General features: G+C 42.2%; 1 protein-coding gene across 2 annotated transcripts in view; it reads right to left on the reverse strand.

Moving 5' to 3' along the window:
* The window catches only part of tenm1 (teneurin transmembrane protein 1), a 191,096-nt gene that overhangs the window by 59,085 nt on the left and 108,225 nt on the right, over window positions 1-23,786 (reverse strand). For both annotated transcript variants that reach the window (XM_040015589.1, XM_040015590.1), the window contains exons 10-18: window positions 21,405-21,599; window positions 18,791-18,991; window positions 16,772-16,957; window positions 16,573-16,602; window positions 16,315-16,461; window positions 10,487-10,721; window positions 9,107-9,226; window positions 8,756-9,017; window positions 6,287-6,572 (exon numbers count right to left, since the gene is read on the reverse strand). In XM_040015589.1, the coding sequence (XP_039871523.1) occupies window positions 6,287-6,572; window positions 8,756-9,017; window positions 9,107-9,226; window positions 10,487-10,721; window positions 16,315-16,461; window positions 16,573-16,602; window positions 16,772-16,957; window positions 18,791-18,991; window positions 21,405-21,599 (1,662 nt within the window). The remainder of the gene's footprint in view (window positions 1-6,286; window positions 6,573-8,755; window positions 9,018-9,106; window positions 9,227-10,486; window positions 10,722-16,314; window positions 16,462-16,572; window positions 16,603-16,771; window positions 16,958-18,790; window positions 18,992-21,404; window positions 21,600-23,786) is intronic.

The following is a 23,786-nucleotide window of genomic DNA, read 5'->3' on the forward strand; positions in this document are numbered from 1 at the left end:
GGCCACTCTACCGCTGGCAGACAAGTTTAGCTCTACACCTCTGATGCAGATGGCAAGAGGTTTGTGATTTTCCCTGATTTATCGCAATTAGTTTCACTAATATGACAAACTAATCGTATGTTATTGCCAACGTGACCCAGACTGATGGCAGACCGACTCTATCTTCTTGCAGTTTTGGATGCAGCACTGTTTTACGTAGTGTGACTGTAGCATTATGTAGCACGCTTTGAGTCTGACACAGAGTACAGTGTCAATTAAGAAACACCAATTAACCTAACATGCATGCCAAAGTACCCTGAATAAATCCACACATGTGCAGAGAGAACATGCAAACCCCACAGCCTGGGCTCTAATTTGGAACCTTGTTTCTGTGAGACTGTCAATCAATCAATATTTTACTTCTAAAGCACATTTAAAAAGGACAGTGCCCATCAAAGTGCTTCACACAAGGCAGCAAAGCAGATTACAACAAAAGGCAACAAAAACAGTTAAAAACAATTAAAAACAATTATAGTTACAGTTACAGTGATATTTACAGTTACATAGCACAAATGCAGACCAGATGGAAGTCCAAACTGATTTGCTTCAAAAACTAGATGGAACACGTGAGTTTTTAAGCATGATTTAAACGATTGAATGGAATCTGACATGCGAACATCGACAGGACGATTATTCCAGACTTTGCGTGCGCAATTGCAAAAGCTCGGTGCCCTGTAGTCTTTCGTCAGGGCCTTTGTTGCACTAAGGGCAGTTGTTTAGAGGATCGGAGTGATCTCTTGGGCCTATACACGCAGAGAAGGTCTGCTAGGTAACTGAGGTAAATGTGGGCTAACCATTATGCCTGCATGTGTTTCATTTGAGCGCTCTGGCTTCCTCCCACAGTCCAAACATTAGCATGTTTGGCTAACTGGTGATTCTAAATTGGTCATGGATATGAGAAGTGTATAGTGCTGTATGAATGCATGGTTAAATTTAGCTTGAGAGGTGAGTAAGACTGAAACAGCATTACATAAATGCCACTCTATTACACTTTAGGTAACTATCTAAATGGCAGTTGGATTCCTTTTAATTTTGTTTAGTGTTTGGTTGTCTTACACATTTCATGACGTTGCATGGATGCAGCACAGATGTATTAGCACACCTTTATTCTATTAGCCAAAATAAGCAGTCAAATTAAAATCACATTGAATCATGGACGTGCCTGATAGCCAGTGCTAGCATTAGTTGATAATCCCCTATTATCAGTATGATTATGGTAAATCATACAAAAATATCATATTCAGTGTTAAACTGCTCTGATGGGCATTACTATATTAGGTACCTCGCTGCTGTAGCCAAGCAAACACGAAAGAAAAGGCCGTTCCATCTTCCTTACTTAACCACAAGATGCTTTAAAGCTGCACGGGTTCAGTACAGAGCACATTTTAAGATGATACAGTGTTCTTAAATGAATATAATGATATACTGTAGAGTAAGGTTAGGTTGACACATCAACACAAAAGCTGGAGAAGAACAGTTGTCGCTGTCAATCACTGTTGGCACTGATCTCTTTTAACTTCACTGTAGACCAACATGCCTGTGAACTGACGGGCGCTCAAGGGAAACCATGCGGCAAAGTCAGCATAAAGATCAGATGAGATTCCAGAATACGTAAGTAGGGGCGCTCGCATTATGCAGAAACTCAGGAGATTCCCAGTAACGCGGAGAGAAACTCTCAGCAGACACACGGGGCCGACTTAAATCTCAGAGTCGGAGGGAACGATCGATAAGGTGATTGGGGAGAGAAAATAATCTGTAATTTGGGGCACTGGGGATCATGGAAGAGAAAAAGAAACCTTATAGTGCTGGACAAAAGTTCTTAGAGCCTAGGAACTCTCGCTTTGGTTTCATCCAAAAAGTCCATTTGTTTCAATTTTATCTGCCTTAAGCTCAGTTAGGCTTTTAATCTTAGGTTTAAGGTCAGGCTTAAAGGACAGAAAGAGAAGTGAGAGGGATCGGAAAATGCAAAGCTACATATATTCTTCACAAAAAAACCCTTTCTTAAAAACCCCAAAGCACACATATTTGCATTGTGCGTGTTTTGACCCTTGAAGGTACATTGCATTTCCTCTTCAAAAGCCTGTTTGACAACCTGGAAAGCATTCCAGCCTTTGTAAAATGTATTAAAAGTTGCCATGAATACATTTCTGTAAATAGGAACATTTTTCTGTTTTCTTTTAAAAAAAAAACAAACCTACAATAAAACTGACTTAATATGAAGAACAAAGCTTTTTCCAGGACAAAACAGGCGAAACAATCTCAAAGGGAAAGTGTCAGTGTTTGGAGAACTGCTTCACAACCGAATATTACTCTAGCTATATTACAAGAAACGATACAAGCCTCAGTGCGAGAACACACACTCGCTCGCAAACAATACGCATGCACACTATAGTCCATAAATGCACACTCAATATCTCACAGGTGAAAGCTTTCATTCCCCACTGCCGAAGCCTCAGGCAATGTGTTCACCCCAGCAAACAGAGCATGATCTCCCTTTCTCTTGCTCTCTGTGGCACATGGGTGTGTGTGCATGCACAGACGTACCGCAGGATGCGTGTGTGTGCGCGAGAGACCACGCTCGTCTGTGTCTTTGCACCAACATAGCACGAGGAACTATAGAGAGGGGAGGATCAGGGGAGAACATGGGTAGAGAAGACAAAAACAATGAAGGGCAGAGGAAAACAGGAGCGAGGTAACCGGGGAGATCACAGGGAATGGAGGAAATAACAAGGAGGGAAGAAAAGCGAAAGGGAGATCAGGACAGGACAGGAAACACAGGAAATCACCCGCCTGGGTAGAGGAAGAGGGAGGAGAGGGAAAGGGGGCAAGAAGGGTGAAGTGGTTTAGCAAAGCAGGGTAAATAAAAACAGGGATCATGTGAGCCGTGAAGAGGTGAAAGATCACGAGAGAGCCGGAGCAGATGAAATGCCGCTCGAACAGATAAGAGGAGGGGGAGGGATCACGAGGGGAAAAGAAGGCCTGGGGACAGAAAGATGCAATCTTGGTATGAGGCCCTACACTCTGGTGGACAAAGAGTCTGGTAAGCCTGATCTCAGTGCTTATGGAAAGCTCTATCTTGCTGCTGCACTGTTTACGCACACTCTTCCACAAAGAGGAAGCCGCGGACATAGATAGCAGAAAGTTCAATGGTTTAAGCCTCGATGGCATCTTACAAAGGGCTGTTTTTTGCCATAATGAACCTAGAGAGCAATAACAGTAACAGTTTCACATCCTGTAAATCTGTTTTTCACACAGGTGAGAGAAGACACTGGGGAAAAGGAGACAGAAGGCCGCGGTAATGAAAACCTTCAGCACACAGATTTGTATTTATGTGCTTTTTACTTTTTTTTTATTTTATCCCACAGAACCAGCGCCCTCAAACGCGTCCAAAGGGGCTATCTCCCTGTCATAGCTGACAATATCTCTGCAGAGTATTTGTAGCCTTCTGTCTTTCTGCTCCTCCCTCTCCTTACATCTCTACTCTTCTTTGCTGTCAGCGCCATTTCAGGTTTCAGGGACCTTGGACAGAGTCAAGCTAAGTGCTGTTCAGTAACACTATTATTTATGCATATGTTGTTAGTTGCTGTGGTTTCTCTGCTGTTTTCTTTACCGCAACAGGTGTTGAAGCAGATTCTCAGCGTTTCTCTCTCTCGCTTCCTCTTCTTCTCTTAACTTTCTCCCCAACTCCACTTTCTTTGGTTGTAATAACCCAAAATAAATAAGTAATTCTAATAAATTTTGGCATTTTTTTGCCTTTCAGTCAACAATTCCGATTGCTACGCTGTCAGACAGGACAGGGAAAAAGAAGAAAATGTTTCCCTTCTCACCGCATTCACGATATGTTCTTAATTTCATAATGATATTTCACTTATAGGAAACCCTTTGGTGTGCTGCAGTGAATCGGCAGTTGTTGAACTACTGTTAAAAAGTTTAAATCAAACACTGAAATCTCCCATCTGTAATTTCGTAGCAGGACATTGTCTATTAACAGTTGGGTGATTACCCACTGAATGGTCAATCATTTACACAATGACTTCCAATCAGGCTTTTGTGCAAACCACAGTGCTGAAACGCTCCCTCGCAGACCTAAGAGTTAACAGGGACGATGATAAAAGAAAATCTGTTTTCTTGTCTTTCAAAGGGTTTTATTCATCTGGCCTGCATCCTGTCTGAAAGAGGAAAAAAAACATTTCTCTGAGTCCCTCAGATTTGATTTATACTAAGCTAACGGGAGCTTTGCTTGAAGAAATAGTTAAATATCTCTGTGGGCAGGCTTGTTTGTTTCCTTGTCCAGAATTGGACGAAAAAAGATTGATAGCCCTCTCATATCTGTGAATTAACTGGAGCGAGGGGAACACAAGGGGAAAGAGCTACCCTGGCTCCGTCCAATGTTCACAAAGCTCGCCTAAAAATATGCCTCCAAAGCTCACTAATTAATGCGGTTTAGCTTAAACAAAGCTGTAAAACCAAGCAACAAACTGTGTTTTTTTTTTGGAGAAGTTGTGTTCCACTACATTTTCTTTTCTTGGTGAAAAACAGTCTTATTTGTAATTACTTTGCGGCTAGGGCTTGGAAGGTAAGTGGAAGGTCTGCATGCTAAAGTGTCCTTCGACAAAATGCTAAAACCAAAAATATCCCAAAAGCACCCATCGGTGTGTGACTGTGTGTTTCAGATAAAGCTCCAAGGTAGACAGAATAAAGCACAGTGTTAAAGTGTGGCTAGAAATATAAAGTGGATGGGAAAAGTTAAACTGCCAATACTTTTATTAATAAAAAGTAATAAAAAGCAACTCCCAAACCACAAACTGGATTAACCATCTGTGTAGGCTCGCATTCATCAAGGTCGTGATCGTCTTCAGAGCTTGAAAAAAAGAAGAAGCCCACTGGACTTCTTCAAGTTTGTGAAGACTCTGATCCAACAGGCATCTTCAGTTCTAAAATCAAAGGTGGAGAGTCCCATCCATTTACCCCCTAGTGGGGGTTGTTCCCTTTGGAGGGGGTCCTGGGAGTCGTTGACCTACTACTGATCATGTGTGTTTCTTCTTCACTCATCTTTTTTCATTCTTTATGAGTTAATACGCACACTGCATCCAATCACTGGTTATTATTAATCTCTGCTGTCTTCCACAGTTTGTCTATTGTCCTGTTTCCCTCCCCTCATCCCCAACCCCTTGCGGCAGATGCCTGCCCCTCCCTGATCTTGGTTCTGCTGAGATTTAAAGTTGTTAAAACTCAGATTTTCCTTCTCACTGACGCCAAGTGCTCCCTCATAGGGGGTCATCTGATTGTTTGGGGTTTTTTTCCCGTTGTTGCAGGGTCTTTTGGTGTTGTAGAGCATCCCCTCTGTTCAATGACTGTTGTTCACATAGATGATCTCCTTCAGTCCTCTCTCAAACCATCTGTCTTCCCTGTCCAAAATGTGAGCATCATCATCCTTGACAGAGCGTCACTTGTCTTTTAGGTGCACATTTACAGCTCAGTGTTGTGCCATTGTGCCATGCATTTATGGAGTGGCTGGTTTCTCCAATCCAGAGGTCCTTTTATTCAAGCTCTCAAGGCTTCTGCATTAACCCCGCTATTTATTAGTGCATTTAATGTTTAGTGGAAACAAAAATACACTAAACAAAAATAGTCTGGCCCTGCCTTATGAACATGAGATGGTATGATCGTATCATGAAGCTATGAAAGAGCGCAAATAAGTAAAGTGCTGAAACATTCATTTCAATATGTTCACCAAACCCAATCATAGGAGATCAAACTCAACACTTAAAACTTTAATGGGCTGAAAAATAGGCCTTTTTTAATCTCCTGCTCTTGCTCTTTCACACACACACACACACACACACACACACACACACACACACACACACACACACACAGATTATTATGATTATTTTTGAATGCGAAAATTACTATGGACTGATGGCATCATTATGTTTACTATGCAGGAGGCCTATCATAATATTATCATTCATTTTGTTATTATGTTTCCCCAGGTAGACGCCTTTCGCATGGCACTCAGGACTGCTGCTGGTTTTAATTTATCTGGGATGAGTTGGATTTTTACCTGTGCTTTTAACAGACTCTCCCATGGCTAAGAACAAATCAATAGTTTGTAGTCCTTTTCTTGATCCACAAGTTATCTTACCTTCTTTCTTTTGTGGTATTTGGCATGAAAGTTAAATGTTTGTTGCCAAATGTGAAAAAAGAAAAAAGACATTAATGAATAATTTCATATTTTACCTACCAGTTGCATAAGTGAGACCCCAGACCTCCTGACCATAAACATCCGTCTTGTTCCAGACCAGCCTGTGGACCAGACCAGGCCCGGCAGGATACCACCGCTGGTATAACCTTCCTTGGACAGAGGCGCGGACATGAACCTTGGACAGACCGCCCAGCGGGGAGACAGGGGATGATGGGGAGGGAGGAGTGAGGAGGATTCGCAGGAGAGAGAGGTAGCCAGCAGCACGAGTGCTCAAGTAGCTCAGCTTCACAAAGGCTCCTGGGATTGAAACGTCTTCCTGCACCGCCTGGGGAGAATAAGCAGAGGAGCAGAGTGAGAAATACAGGTGATGGTGAGAGCATAAATGAGAAATGAAAGAGAGTGACAGAGTAATATAGGAAAGAAAGGTGTTTTATCATGCCTTTGTATTTGTATAATGAGCTAGAGTAATAAGTGTTATTGGCAGGTACAGAAGAAAATAGCTGCAACAGTAGGGTGCAGTAAGTACACAGAGTACGTGTCAATGTTTTCTTATCTTTTTTAATAAATGAAATGAAGTCTGCACCACAATGATATCTGTAGAAAATAGAAAAAGTATTAAAGTCTTGAGTCATGGATGGAAAATGGGAAGTAAGTGCAGTGATTTATTGAAACATGCAATTATATGCATTAAATATATTAAATATAGTATATAAGGCAAAAACTGATGCTTTCTTGTCATTTCTTCTCCAGGCTTCTTGAAGGACATTTAAAGCTCTTCTCTGGATGTTGCTGCCTTTTGTTCTGTTCTCTGTCAAGACGATCCTACACTGTGTCAATAATACTGAGATCTGGGCCCAGGGGAGGCCAATCCATGACTGATGTTGTGTTTTTCCATCCGAATATGGTTTTACTGCACTGGAAGTGTGTTTGGCATCACTGTCATGTTGATCTGTACCAGCTGATGCTTGCCAGATGGTGGATATAAATCTGATGGCATTTTTCCGCGTTCATAATTCCATCAGTTTTCACATGACAGTAACAAAGGACTAAAAGCTACCATTTAAAATTGGTTGTGCTGTCTGTGCCTCAGTGTTTTATAGGTCAGTGACTTAATAAACAAACAAAAAACATTCATCTTTGGATGTTGGCTGACTTTTGAGCTGTTCTCTGTCAAGGTGATCCCACACTGTGTCAATAATATTGTTATCTGGGCTCTGGGGAGGCCAATCCATGATGGATAGTGTTCCATTATGTAGGTGTTTTCTACCTAGATATGCTTTTACTGCACTGCTAGTGTGTTCGGGATTGTTCTCGTGCTGAAAAATGAAGCTCAGACATCTTCTATAGGGTATTCCACGGCGAATGAAAATCTGAAGGTTGTTTTCTGTTGATAATCCCATCAATTTTTAAATATCTCCAACACCACTGGCTAAAATGCAGCCCCACAGCCACCATGGTAGAGCCTGTAGGCCAATCTTTAGTCCAGTTCTTGTGTATTTCAGCATTCTTTACCCTTTCTGTAAGAATGACTTCTTGATAGCCTGGCTTCTTGGAAGCAAACGTCAAAGATAATACAAACACACACCGACAAGTATGCTTGCACATGTTTCAGTAAGTTGCTGGATGCATTTCCGGTTTTCTTAGTAAGATATAAAGAAATGAGGGGCGACCCAAGACTTTTGCACAGCACTGTATATCCAGTATATACTGTATTACTCTATTCATAAAGTTTTTCATTTAACCAGCTGCCTGTGTTCACTATAGTCAATGAACATGTTACATGTACGAACTGTCAGTGCTGTTCTTTCCATTTATTTACCCGATGCTTGTGTGAGCTAAGCTAAGATAAAAAATGTCCCTTCATTCGTTTTGATGTTCTGTTGATACAAAGTGCAGATAGTGTGTCTGTGGCCATGAATGATGATATTTTCAAGCGAGAGCGAAAAGGAATAATGTGCTTTGTGCTTTTAATCTACCAAAAAACCACAAAAAACAAATGTAGTGAGAGAGAAAAAAAAGTCACAGGGTGAGGTCCTGTTCTCTGTGAACAACAAAAAACCCCAATCTTTGGCGCTACATTGTGAAGTAAATATGTAACCACCTGAATGACCTTCACATCTGATTTTCAGGTACTTAATTTGCTTTTGTGGTGGGGAAGTGTATGGATGTAGCACACATTTGCATTTTGTTCATTTGGTGTTTGCATGATGCAAATATGAATCGAGCTAAATTTGCACAATCCTGTTTGTCTCAATCCTGTGAGGCCAGGTTGGTTTGTTGCTGAGCTGTTACAAAGTTATGTAAGCGTCATTCTCGCTGACACTCACACGCACACATTAAATGCTTCGTTACTTTTGCTATTTTTATTTCTTTATGACTAAATCCAGGCAATTATGTTCAGTTAATTAGGTGAGAAAAGATATCAGGAAATCAGCACCATCACATAGCTACCATAGTCGTGGGCTTGTGTTTGAGAACAGTGATTACGTCTGTCAACAGGGATTTTACCTGTAGCTCAGGTATGGCTGGCCCCTTCTCTGCACACGCTGCGGTGTATCTGGAAAGTGGGTAGGGCAGGACGAGAGGATAGGGACTCAGGACGCTCCTGATGTCACATTTAGGAGCTTGAGGTTCCTCCCTGGACATTGTCACCTGATCTAGAACCAGGAAGTTGTTATTTGGGGACCAGATGGTTCGTGTTTGAGGGAGGAAGGGTGGACGCTGGAACATCAAGGTCATAGACATGGCGCCCAAGGTCACCAGGTCAAAGCTGGAGAGAAATGAGGAGCAACTAAGTTTGGAGGAGAAAAGGAATTAGAAATGTACTTTTTTGTGTGTCTCTTGTGCCTAAATTTGTACCTTCCATCCTGCCTACTTATGGTGTAACCATACTCGGGGTGCTGCGGAAAAGAGATGTTGACTCCAACGAGAGGAGAGCCATCCTGCAGCACAACGCTACCTCGGATCACAGCTACCCGGCTGCCAAAACAAAGACGAGAGAGAGAGAGGGAGAGGGAAAAAAGAGATGGAGATAAACAAAGAGAGGGAGAGATGACAGGTTTACAGTGATGGAGAACATAATCACTGTTTGAAGAGAGAGGCACATTGTGATGCACTTGCCAGATGACCTTGTGCGAATAAAAAAGCAGCTGAGTTTATTCTTCTCAGTACAATTCCATTCTTCCGCACAGAAAAAAGTCTGCCAGAGACTGCCAGGATACAAGGATCACAAATATAGCTTCACCCACAGTAAAACCTTTCAACACCTTGTCATAAAGAGACCAAAACTTCCACATCATTTTTATATTACAGTGACAGCGCTACCTGCAGCAAAAAAAACAAGAAAAAAAACAAAGCAGGCCAGGTTGTTCTTTAAAAAGGCCCTAAATGATGAGAAGCATCTCTCCCATTTGAAAATATTCATCTTGATTTTGCAGGTAAAGAATAGATTACACTGCTTGAACCTGGACTAACAGCTGCCCCGGTGCAATAAAGACAGATTTAGGCCGACACATGCGTTGCACACGCACACACATACGCACACATTCACGATGGAGTCAATCTGTTACTCCGGAAAAAAGGATAAATGAAGGATGGTGAGGTGTTCTCCGGGTGACTGCGTAGTCCCGTTTGTTACTCCTGTCCTGAAAGCTGCAATCGATTTCCCCTCAGAAAAAAATGCCACATAATTAATTTATTTGTTTATTCTACAAGTGAACCAACGGGTCGGGGAAAAAAAGAAGCACTTTGCCATTTTTCAGAGTGGTATCCCCTTTTGTTTTCCAAACCAAATTTTCTAGGTCATCATAATGTCGCTGAGATGGATTTGCGCTCTTAGACGGCAGTCAGAGGGTGCTGAAAAATTTATGGTGACACCTTTACGACTGGTGTAACTGAATGACACATAAAGCATTAATATGTACCAAACAAACACTCTGTAGCTGGATCCTGACACGGATCCTGGAAGAAGGAACAATGTGCTGTCGTGTGACTGCCGATCTTCAGGGTAACAGATGTACATGCAGGCGCTTGAACACACGACATGCCCCATTCACATGCAAACACAAATCCTCATTAAACAAATGACATCAAGTGGACGTTGCAAGTCATTAAAACGGACGTATTTGTCCATCGTCTACTCCTGGGGTCTTTCAGCGCACCGTGCGAGAGCATGGATGCGCAAACACAAATACTAGACTACATATAAGAATACGGCACAAAGAGTAAATAAGCGCATACCTGGTATCAAAGGGCACGTCTCCAGGGAGAGTGTGTGTGGCCACCTTGCCAAGAAGGAAGCGGATGCGGTGGTAGAAGCTGTGAGTGTGCGTGCTGGTGGGAGAATGGGGTGTGGTGAGGGGAAGCGAGCCCTGCTGCAGCAGGGCCAACGGGTCGGCCGAACCCTGGCACAGGGGGTCAGAGCCACAGCTCAGCTGCTCGCAGCAATCGGGATCTACGCAGTCCAACAGGCCATCTGAAACGCACAGGAGGTTAAAATTGTACAAAAGAGAAGAGCAACAGTTGCAAAAAGGCACGCATTTTCAAACAAGCACCACAGAAGAGGTGGTTTAGAGGGGAATTAAATTTACTACTTCACCTTAGAATGCATAATTAACACAGGCTTTAATATTTGTAAGTGGCTATAAGGTTAAGAGGACCAAGGCCAAGGTACTCTATGCACCTTCCGTAAAAGACTAGAAGCAGACCCAATAAAACCTCAGACATAATATCAAATAAATGATTCTTGCAGTGCCGGCCAGTGAGAAACTCTTTCGGAGTAATGCGATCTGCAATAACGAACTATGCATGCATCATCGTTATCACAAGAATCAATCAAATGAAATTTATTAGGGGCCATCAGAGTACAATTATAGCATCTATTGCTATAAATCAGACTTGAATCGCCAGCATTATTTGAATGTGATCCATAAAAGGCTGGCATAAACAATGAGCCACGGATACAAAGCAGGGCGGCAGGTAATAGGACCCAGGCTGGCATTTGTGTTTCCTATTTCAAGCCTGTTTCTGAAAAGGCAGGAAACAGTGCTGACATTTAAATGCATCTGACCACAGAGCAGGGAGCTAAAGGCCAACAATATTCTATTATAACCTCCCCCTGCAAAGATAACTCAGTACAATGGCTGAATTCCATAAGATTCACTATCTGAACTTGAAAGCACATTATTAATTGAATTTGAAATATCATTCAAGGAACAGACAAGTTTGTAGCTTATTAGGGAGGCACGGCTCTTAAACGCTGCGCACAAAGACGAGCAGTAAAAATGGAAATTTGGAACACGTGTAATACATATAAATATGTATGTGCATGTGATTTTACTGCTCAGATGTGCAGAATAAATGCTCTTTTTCTATTTTTTTCTTCAACAGAAAGCACAATACATTTTTCTCTTCGCTCCCATCCAGGCAGAATAATTGAAACTCTCTCTTCAACGTTCTTTATTCTCTGATTACTTGTGATAGCATCATTCCATCTCTGTCTATCTTCAGAGACAAAAAGATTGCGTCGAGAGAAGGTTATGAGAGCCTACCATATATCTGCCAATTAAGAGCGATGGCTGAATTGTGCGGCTGGAAATTATGGCATTTGAAAAGCTGCGCAGAGAGATGGAAGTACTGCAAGGTAAGAGAAGTAGGAACCGACTGCATAAGGCGTTGTCAGCAAGCACTTCTTTGGCATAAGCACAAGTAAAGTGAACACTTTCACACCTTCAGTACAGACATTTAGACATTTGAAGATTAATATTCATATGGTATTTTAATGCAGTATGTTTACAGTGATCCCATTTTGCATATACTGCCATAGAGTGTATTCATTGCATCTTTTTTTTGTCTGGCTTCCATCTGCTCGCTACATCAACCTCTACTTAACCTACTCTTTCACAAAGAAAAAAAATATATTAAATCAAATCCTGTCTTTTAGTCTCATGTGGGATGAGCTCAAACTGCACCCCGAGGAGCTGGAAAATGAAGGCGACACGAACGTGCCAAAATCTGCAGTCCCTCAAATTGAGGCTGGCTCCAAAAGCAAATAGTCTCCCTTGTTAAAATGTCCGACTTCAAAGCAGAAAAAAGCATGTTTACAGCCTTCTGCAAAAATGTGCTAATAATTGTACTAACAGACCAAGAAGTTTGCTCAGGGAAAATTTGATATTTTGGTGTGTTATTTAGTGCTAATTAGCTGCTAGCTGATACCTCATCACAACTCGTTGCCATTATGATATGGTTACCTGCCCGCACCCCCAAAGAAAAAAGGGCCAACTTAGCAACAGCTAAATTTCAGCTTAAAATTCATTCAAAATAAAAACAAATTAAAATTTAACATGTGCATAAATATTCACAGTCTTTTCCGTTACATTGAAAATTGAGCTCAGGTGCATCTTGTTTCCACCAATCATCTGTCAGATGTTTTGACCACTTGACCGATCACTCAGTCCACCTGTGCTAAACTCAAACCAAGCCACGAAGTCCAAGAAACTGTCTACAGACCTCTGAGATAGAACAGTATTGAGGCACAGATCTGGGGAAGGTACAGAAAAACTCCTGCAGCATTGAAGGTCCCAATGAGCACAGTGGACTTCATAAATCCTCAGCTGTAAATGGAAAACACTGGGAACCACCAGGACTTCTTGAAGAGCCGCCCGGCAAACATGAGTGACTGAGAAAGTGATCCAATGGTCGCTCTGACAGAACGTCAGTGTTGATCTATGGAGACGGGAAGCCAACCTTTTCTGCAGCACTTTAACAATCAGACCTGCATGATAGAGTGGCCAGAGGAAAGCTACTCCGTAAAAGGCTCATGACAGCCCACCTGGAGTTTACCAGAAGTCACCTGAAGGACTCCCAGACAATGAGAAAAAAAATCTTCTGCTCTAATAAAACAAAAATTGAACTCTTTGACCTGAATGCAAGACATCATGTCTGGAGGAACCCAAGCACCGCTTCTCATATGGACAATGCCATCCCTATAGGAAGCACGGTGGTGGCAGCATTATGCTGTGGGGCAGCAGGAACTATTAGTCTAGTCAGGGTCGAGTGAAAGATGAATGCAGCAACATACAGAGACATCCCTGATGATAATCTGCTCCAGAGTGCTCTGGAGTACACAGCCAAGATAACAAAGAACCAGCATTGGGACTGCTCTGTGAATCTCCTCGAGTGTCGCTCTCCATCCAGACTGATGGAGCTTGAGAGGTTTTGCAAAGAAGAATGAGTGAAACTGCCCAAAAATAGGTATGCCAAGCTTGCGGCATCAGACTTGAAAAGAGGGTATAAGGTGCTGCTGAAGGTGCTTCACCGAAGTAGGGAGCAAAGGCTGTGAGTACTTATGTACATGTCATATTTTTGTTTTTTTGTTTTTATAAATTTACAAGAATCTCAAAGAAAAAGATTTACAGCTGAAAAATGAATTGAATCCATTCTGGACTAAAGCTGTAACCTGACACAAGGTGAAACAAGTGAAGTGCTGGGAACAGTGTCTTTTACATCAAGGAATCAAACTAATTTTACATTGTGAGATACATTCAGCCCACTTTGATCTTAAGTGGGACGGACCAGTGAAACTCCCTTTTCTGTGGGTGCAAAGAAGTTTAACTGCACATTTAATCCCTGAGATCTCAATATAAGAAAATGAAGTGCAAATTAATAATGCATCTCAGTTTTTCTATGTTAGCATTAAGTAATTCTGCAGTAGTAAATTAAAGAAATCTGTCAGTACAATTCTTTGGGCTTAAATTTTAAAAATTAAATGTGTAAAATTGCAGAGAAGTTCTGGTAGCTCACTGCCCAGACTGTCCTGTAATTACAGTATAAAACAGAAGTTTTTTTAATTAATTAATAGAAAATGTCCTATTTTTCTTTTTCTTTACTGTGAACCTGACAGAAATATGTGCAGATAGAGAAAAAACCTGAAGCTTTTCTGACATGTGATTGCTCATCTGTTATTTAATAATTTTGGTGTGGTTGTAAAACTTATGAGAACGCAGTAGGTACCAAATGTCCTTCACGTTTCCCAAAGCGTGTTGGATTGGAGTCTTTGCAGGGTTGATTCCGGGCCGCAGGCCTTATGTTTAAAACCCTGGTTTTACAGGAACAGTTTGAAATTTTAGAAAATGTAATTTCTCGCTGAGAGTCAGATGAGAAAATCTAGATACCACTCTGTTCAGAATATGTTTACTGCCAGCAACCGATTAGCCTAAAAGTGGATGCATCAGGAAAACAGTCGAGCTGGCTTTGTTCAAAGGTATTAAAACCAATAAGCAGCTTTAAAGATTACAAATTAAAAATCGTATTTTTTTCTTCATCCAAACAAAAACCATAACAACAGTTTGCAGTTTTATGGGGATGGCAGGGCAGGTTGTGGGTCAAACTATTTCTTGGCAGGGCAGTGACTTCCTGGAGTGTTTGCTGGCTGGCTCCTTCCAGCATCATGCCAGAAAACCAGACACGAGGCTGTCAGAGTGTCAGACAACAAGAATCCAGGATGTCAGATATCCTTATAACAGCAGATACTTAATTGTTTCAACCTTAACATATAGCCCCGTGATGGCCTGCCAATGCACTCAGTGTCTACCCAAACTTAAGCTGGGAAAAGCTCCAAGACTAGCTCGATAAGTTAATCTTATGTCTTCAAATTCTAATACTTTGTTTCATCTAACTTTGTAGCTAGCTGAGATAACTGCTGATGTCATCATTTCTTACAGATCTGACAAAACTCCCTCAGTACCACAGAAGACACTGTATTTTTCCCAGGGTGGATAGTATTCCCTTAAGCAGTATGCTGACATTTATGTAAAAAAATGGTGAAAGTGCACCATTAAATGAAGAAATGTGTGACTGAATAAACAGTTAATGCTATTCATCACTACAACAGTCCTTTATTCCTTAAAAACCACAAATGAACACACGCACACACAAAAATAGACCGAACAAAAAGACATAATCCATCGATACAATACTGAAGCATAACCACACCGCTGCCAAGGCACAGTCCTGCTAGGACTCCTTTCCTCTATTCAGCCCTTAATTTACAGTCTACAAAACATTTTTTATTGCCCGGGCTCTGACGTTATAATCCAAAATAAGGACCTGTAATTCATGTGCTGAACAGCCATCAGCGCCGATTTTTTGAAGTGTCGCTGAGTCAATCATGCAGTTTGTGTAAACAATGTGGAGACGGGAAAAAAAGAGTTGCTTTGTAGCTACCTAAAAAAAACCTGTGCAACCAGAAACCAGAGAAAATATGTATGTGTTTGTGGTTTCCTGTGGCTGATTCAAACAACTCTCATCAAAAAACTTGGAGCCACAAACAAAAAAAAGGGAAAAAGGGTTTTCCTCCAAACAAAAGCAACACTACCTTGTTTGCAATGATGGATTACATCCCCGGCTTAACAGCCATGCCCATAATGGATATTTGATAGAGTTCCAAAGTGAATGGGCACAGTTGAAAGCAATGCAATAGTGCACTACATCCTTACAACTACCTTTTTTATTTTGTAAAAGAGCTGCAGATGGGACCGAAATGGCGACGGAATGATTGTAATGAGTAGAGATCCTGCCATCGCTGAAATGTTCCTTTCTTCAGCTAGGAAAACACAACTACATGGCCTTGAGACACAAACCTCTCACCTGCCACCAGACACCTGACAACCATAAGCAAAAAAGAAGCAGAAATCTATTATGCATGGTTTGCTGTATTTGGACTTGGGAAATTTTCTCTGAGTGCCTTTTATCCTAGCAGGTGGTATGCATATTAGACATTTAGCTGTGATAAGAGGAAAAGCAGACAAACACACTCGCACAAAATGAAGAGGCATACACACACAAATACGTATTCAGTATAATAATGACCAGCAGGACTCTTCGGGAGTCTCAGCAGGACTGGGACAGCACAGTGCGATGAAGGGGAGGAACAATGAGGCTGATTTTTTCTTTTTTTGTTTAGATGGAAACTGAACAAGAAGTAACAGGGTAGAAGGGACAATCTGCCCGAAAGACAGAAAAGAAAGAGGAAAAGAGATGGAAAATGACAGAAGACGGTAGAATTTCACCTCCGTCGTTGTCTGTTCCATCACTGCAGTCAGTTTCCATGACAACGCTGCATCCAGGCCCACTCCATCCAGCCTGGCAGACACAACGCCAGCCGCTCTGCTCCAGGGTACAGCGCCCGTGCCCGCTGCACAACCCCGGGCAGCCATCTGAAAAGGTGTGTCCCACGTGTTCGTGCACACAGACACAGAGTTTTAGCGCTTGTGAGGACGCTGGAGGAGCACAATGTGAAATTTATCACCTGAGTAAAAATAAATTACCTTTCACTACGACATCCAAATCATGAGTAACTGCGGGGACAAATAAGTGAGAATTGCGTAAAATCAGAATGATTGTAAATGGAAAACATCCAAAGAACAACAACAACACCTCTTTTTTTTTTTGTAAACGCATTAATCATACTCATCAAAATATCACAAGACAACCGAACACTCCCACGTGGACTCGGGCACCGCTCACCAATGTTACAGTGCTCTCCCTCCCAGCCAGGTTGGCACACGCAGGTCCCATCGTGGCACTGGCCGTGCTCTTCGCAGCGAGGATGGCATGCTCTCTGGTCGCACGCAGCGCCAATCCAACCCTCCTCGCACTGGCACTGGCCTTCTGAGCAAACGCCGTGGCTGCCACATGGCACCGGGCACAGCTCTGCCGAACAGGTGGGTGGAGATATGCGTGAGAAAAAAAAGCATTTAAGTGTGAGAGGGGAAGGGAATGAGAGGGAGTGGAACAGATGGAGGAATTGAGCGGTGGAAGAGGGGAAAAATGTAAAAGAGGCACCGGGGACGCAGAGAGCAGAAAGAAGTTTCAAAGAGTTGGGGGTGAGCCATTGGATACAGGTGAGAAAAAAAATAACAAGCGATAGAAAAAGATAACCTCAGAGACTAAAGAGTCTACGTTCTCACAATACACAATCTTCCCACCTCTAATAGCTGAGCTCCCTGAAGGAGGAGAAGAGTGAATACACTCATAACAGCCAAATGATTCGTATTTGCACCGCATATTTAAACTACAGGGATTTCAATTCGGCTCTATTATTCTTTTCTGACATTTTGATCAGATATGTTGGGTATGTTAATACCTCTTTTTCCTCTTTCTTCATTTTCCATCATCTTCTCTTTTAACTTTCTCTTTTCTCCGTAACTTTCTTCCCCTCTGTCTTGCAACATGCATTTAAAATTCTTTCCTCCTGTTTTTGTCTATTTCCTTTTCTCTGTACTTCGCCTCTGCATCCAGCTCTCCCTCGCTCTCTCCCTCTGCAGAGGCAAAGCCTCATCCATCAGTAAAGAGAGCAAAGTGCTGGAGGCACACAAAGACTACTTATCCAGCTGCAGTAAAAAGTTATTTCAATTTAAATATACATAGCATGGAGAGGGAGGAAAAAGTGGATTAAAGTTGGAGAGGTTTTTTTAGGCTCTCTATTAGAATTACATTAACTTAGCTATGCCTCAACAAGACCAGGACATAGAATTGCTGGGTCCTTTTGATTAAAAGCCCGGCAGGTAGAGGGAGGCCGCTCATATCTCAGATATTCAGCCACGGTCTATCATTATCATGGGCTATATCACTATAATAAGGCATGCGCACACCTGAAAGCAGGTGCTAATGCCAATTGCCTGCAAATCATCGGTGTGCATGGCAAGGAGGATTCTTCCCAACGCCAGCATTAAGTTAGTCTGGTGGAACCAGAGAAAAGCCAACCTTAAAATGGCTATTTTCCTCTCTATCAGCTCACACTGCAAGGACGAGGAAACTTCTTTTTTCCCCCCACTGTGTTCCACGCCACGCTGTAACCTATGTTTAGACACCGCAGTAGACTTGCTTGGCTCGCCTTGTTCTAGTCTTTTTCCTTCATAATCGGTGAAGAACTGCTGTCTTTGCAAGCAAGCAGAATAAAAGTCCTTTCAGATCTATCAAGGCTTTTTATATTTAACAAACACTCACTAACTAACATGTTGTGCTCAGGTATGTTATAAATGTTGGCGAGCTTTTAAATGCCAAGCTGAATGCTCCTCAGAGTTGCGATCTCTGACAGGCCTTGCAGCAAAAATGAGAAAAGAAGTCTTTTAAAAAACACATTTTTCTCACTGTAATTTTCTTTCCTCATTTAGCTAAAAGGGAATGCGAGCGTCCGAGCGCCTGTGTATTTGTACGCGCATGAGCATGTGTGTTGCGGCATAGCTGCTGCACTCAAAGATTCATGAGAGGAAATCTCATTTACGACTAGCATGAAGAGTGAGCGCACAAAACGCCCATGCGAACACACATGCATGTAGAGGCGCATACACACAGCTCACAGTGTGGCTCCAATCCATATTTCTCTCATGTCTATCAAATCCCCAGAAAATAGTATCTGGCAAGACCATGCGTGCTACCAGAACACTGGCAACCTAGCGATGTGCACTTTCAAATTTCAGTGTTTTTTTTTGTTTTGGTTGTTTTCTTTTTTCCTGTGTGTGAACAATAATCCTCAGGTCTTACCGGTGTAGCAGTCTGGTCCCGTCCAGTTGGGCTGGCAGGTGCAGGTGTCTGACTCTGGGAGATAGGTGCCATGTCCCGAACACTGCTCCTGACAGGCTGGCAGCGGGTCATCGCAGCTCACTCCCGCCCAGCCCGCCGAGCACACACACTCCCCACGCACGCACACGCCGTGCCCGCCGCACTGAGGGTCTACACAGTCCACTGCGGACGGAGGGGAGGGTGGAATATAAAAGCACGGCTGAGTCAGAGGTGAAAGGAAGGAGCGAAGGGGAGGGGGGGCGGCGAGAGCCTGTCTCGTTATAATTATCAGTTCACCGAGTATGAAAGCAGTGTTCTTTGCATCCCATCCAGGAGTTAACCACCCCAGATACAATCCCTGTATCTGTTCCACAACATTACACTTCATAGGACACTTAGAGCCGAGGCTTTGATAAGGGGTGAAATGGGTTGGTTGGTGTGCGGCTGTGTGTGTGTGTGTGTATGTGTGTCACGGTGGTCCATGCTACGCTGTGTTAGTGTGTGTAATTACAGCCCTGAGCACCGAGCCAAAGCTCAGCACAGTTCGGCTAAACTCGGCTCAGCTCAGCTCCGCCGCTCAAGGTCAAACACGTGATTCAGTCTCTGCAGGCCGAGACAGAGAAGGCAGCAGCGGAGGTCTTTAGGACAGCTGTGCCATCGGTGTTTCTGTCAGGCGTAACGTCATAATTGTTTTCAAATATTGCAGCTTTGTTTGTTTTTTGGTAATTTATTGGATGGTTTTACAATGAAGGGGATGTGGCAAACGCCCAAGGCTTGTTTTACTCCACAGCTGCAAGCTGCCTTAACTACCTGAGACTCGAATCAATTGTACTGTCATTGTTTTTTACTTCCTTTGCTTACAGGTCTTTTTCCTGCTATGCCGAGAATGCCATTTGTTGCTTCCAGGAAAGCCTAACTGATAGCGAAGGTTTAGTGACCGTTTTTCCTGCTTAAGTCAGTCTGAATAGATGTTCTTACCCTCTCCATGAAACGCGCACAGGCCAAATTTCTTTCTTGCCACTCTGCGGATATTATACACAGAATCACAATGATGCTAAACTGACATTTGCATGCTGAGTATCTTCAATCTGTTTACTGCCACACCCCCCATTTCTCTTTATGAGGAAGCACATTTAGCCTGGAGGTGTGATGATTGTTTCAAAAGAGAAAAAAAGAAGGAGAAAAAGAAAAAGCAAGGCCTGAGCAGTCTGTCCTGAAAGATGCATGTATGACAAGGACCATCGGACCTGTCTGCTGCTACAGTTTTTAGATAAGCCAAAACTGGGATATTTGGAGGGAGGTTTTTCTTGAATGTGGGTTTATTATGCGAAACATTAAAAAGTGAAATGTGATCACGATTCTATAATGTTTGAAAATCGTTTTGTCTTCTGGTTTGAAAAGTGAAAAGGTCACTTATTAAAATATATTATGTCAAAACAGCTAAAGCTTTAGTCTACATGTTTAGAAGTAAATGTCTGCAATTTTCCTTATTAACATAAATATTATTAGTAGTGGTAGTAGAGCAGTAGTTGTAGCATTAGTAACGATGTTTACGTCTCCATCAGCTTTTGTTCAGACTGTCTCTTTGTGAATGCGACACTCTCAGACAGTATTTGAATGTCTAAGACATTATTTACTTTGCCAGTGTCACAAATAGCTACTGTTCAACAACATTTCTTTTTTCTTGGTCTTTACGAGCCGCATGAACGTGTTTTGAAGTTCTCATCTAAAGCTAGAATTCTCATCGTGCTTTACAGTTTGATCTCTCAATAACATTGTTGACATTTGCTTACATTTTACGAGATTCTTACTTTGGTTTGTTGAAAAAAAGGAAAAGAAAGGATAAAAGAAGAATAAGTATTTTTCAATGTGATTTTCCCAACTGGGAAAAAATGTTCAGAAGATGAAGATGGAAACAAAATAGTCACTAATTCACGGTTCAGGTCTGACTTCAGGTTACAAAAATGTTGATTTTTAAAAGATGTGAGCCATTTATAAAATTATTATATTGTGCTAAATCGCAACAACTGTTACCTCAAGGTGTTTTATAGTGAAAGTTAAGGACCCTGCAATTATATAGAGTAAGCCCCAACAATCTGATGACCTGCTACGAGCAAGCTCGGTGACAGTGCGAAGAAAAACTCATAACAGGAAGAACCAGCGAGGGGCATCCTTCTGCTGCAGCCCGATGGGGTCAGGGCAGGAGACGCAACAAAATTAAGTTCACTATCATGTTTCTAACTTTGTCTGCCTGCCATGTGGTGCAGCAGGTAAAAAACAGCTGGCTGCTCCAGCTGCAGTGTGGGCGAGGACAAAGGCTGTATGAAGTTCATCCGGGAAAGGAAATTTGCAATTTGGGGATGTAAAAGTGAAAACTGACGAGGGTAAAATGCTCTGCAGAGACTCTCATGGTCCGTCAGTCTGTGGGATCCCTTTAGTATCACACAAAGTCATTTGATCCTTGCTCAATATAAAAATATTGATTAGGGTGGTGTTAAATTCAATTCTTGCTTTTAATAAAAAGAGCAAAGTCATTTGTGTGCAAGTGGAGCCCTTTCTTCTTCTTCTTTTTAGCAGTGTAAACAACAGTTCTTACCTTGTTCACAATTAACACCCTTGTAGGCCGGACTGCATATGCAGATGCCCTGGATGCAGGTGCCGTGGTTGGAGCAGGTGGGATCGATGCACTGACCTTCCTCCACGTTGCACTCTGCCCCCTTCCACCCTTCCAGGCACACGCACCTTCCTTTCTCATACATGCCGTTACCGCTGCACAACACGGGGCATGAATCTGCAACAGGACAAACACAGATTACACTCACATATTCTGTAGTACACCTATGCACAAACACACACAGTGCTGCAGTATATTAGCTGGAAGACCGCGGTAACCTACCGTGAGTGGGGCTACGCTCTCTTATCTCAGTAGTGCGCAGATTCAGCAAATCCTCAAGCAGCCTCTGTCTCCCTGTCTTTTCCTCTCTCTCCCTCACGCGCACACACACACACACACCTGTACACACGCGCACACACTCCAGCTTATCCCTCACGCTGTTTCAATTTACTCAAGCACCACCTGAGCCTGGCTACCACGGCAACCCAGGAATTGTAGAAAATCCTCCCAACGTCACCTCACTCATTCTGAACGGGCCGTGAAAACAATCGTGAAAACGAAGATTAGGAAAGAGAGCATTAGGGATTTAAAGAATGAGGCAGCGCTATCTCCATGCAGAGATGGAGAGCTGTGTGGCTAATGTAATGACAGGTAGAATAGAAGTCAGCGAGTGTCACGCGTCACGCTCGCAGTCAGAGCTCGGGAAGTTCGAATGCATTAAAAAGATGATCCATAGCCATTGCCTTTTTCTCTCGAATAATTTGCAATGAGGGCCTTGTGTGTCCCGTGTTTGTTTGATCCGTTGTAAAATCGAACGCTCTGTGCCACACGGTAATAAAATCACACTTCACATTTTACGGCTCGTGCTAAAACTTGCTGTCTAACTTTTTCGAGCAGAGGATATTACAGCACGAGCAAATGAGCAAAGACGGCAGGAGCGTATGAATAAATGATGAGCGTAAATAAATCATAGGAAGTGATATCATATCACCTGTTTCGACACAATGAGACAGATTCAACTACAATAATTTTTACAAAGACTGACTCTCGGGGAGAATGCAGAAGAGGGAGAGAGAGAGGGAGAGGAAATAGAGCGTCTGTCCGTGGAGATGCAGAGGGAGGGAGGTAGAGCAAACGGGAGCAAACAAAATCCGGTCAGTAATGAAGACTAGCCAAAAGAGTTCAGCTGCTGATGTCTTCACCGACTTGATACGATGTACGACTTCATGCAGACATTTCACAGTTTATCAGAAATTAAGGGTGGTGCTCACTGAGCTACGGGAAGGTGTTTATTGAGAAACAACGTTGGAAGAAATGTGAAGGTTTAGAGCAAATCTGTGCAAACCGGAGCCTGTTCACTCCCCATCTACACTATTGTACTCTAATTCACCCAGTAGCCACTGACAAGGTAGCTCTTACTGAAGTAACTAAAACAATTATTTACTTTACTCTTGCTTCAAAAAGAAGAAAGCGTTGAAATTTATTATACTAGTATTAATTATTAATTATTAATTATATATCAGAATAAAAGCTACAGCAGCATTCTGCCACTGCAAGCTTTTTTCAGACGGCACTGCATCGTGGATCAAAATCTAACTGTACTTTTCTGCATTCATAATTACATAAACTTGACAAGCTGTCCAACATCACTGGCTGAAACCCCCCATGAAGGGTCAGATACAGCTCTTAGTCCTGGTCTTTGCTGAATTATTTTTCTATTACTTAAGGACAAGACTTTCAGATGTTGTTCATCTGATATGTTCTTTGGTCTGTCACTTCTTTTTCTGTGCTTTTTTGAAGAAAATTGTCCAGTTTACAGTTTACAAACTGCACCATGTCAAGCCTCCAGCTAATAAATCCCCGGGAATCACCTTGTTGGTGCAAAAATGGCATTTTTTCCCTGTCTCATTGTGTTATTTTTGGCATTTTTAGAGATCCAACTACAGAAAAGGAACCAAGTCATGTGTTTTTGCTAATAACAAACAGACAGATACTGTGTCTTCTGTGGAGACACAACACTGGTTCATCTCTTGAGTTCGGGGGCTGTTTTATGCTTGAATGACTTGTCGGTCATTGTTAAGTAGCTTAACAAAATGGTCAGGTACAAGGACAGGACTGAAAATGAATGAAAAAGCAGCCGATGTCTAAAAACTATGAAAAACCTTCAGAAAGTCTTCCCCCTTAAAACAAAAATATACAGAAATAATATAATAATATAAAATCTAAAGAAGACTTTTACACAAATGTGTGGTTGTTGGCCATAAAATCACGGAAAACTCCACAGACTGGAAACAGCATTGTTTAGTCAGATATCACACACTCATGTGAAGACAGCATGAGAACAGCAAAAGCCCATTTTGTGCT

The sequence above is a fragment of the Simochromis diagramma genome, unplaced genomic scaffold (assembly GCF_900408965.1).
Source record: "Simochromis diagramma unplaced genomic scaffold, fSimDia1.1 OVJJ01000685.1, whole genome shotgun sequence".
NCBI lineage: Eukaryota > Metazoa > Chordata > Actinopteri > Cichliformes > Cichlidae > Simochromis > Simochromis diagramma.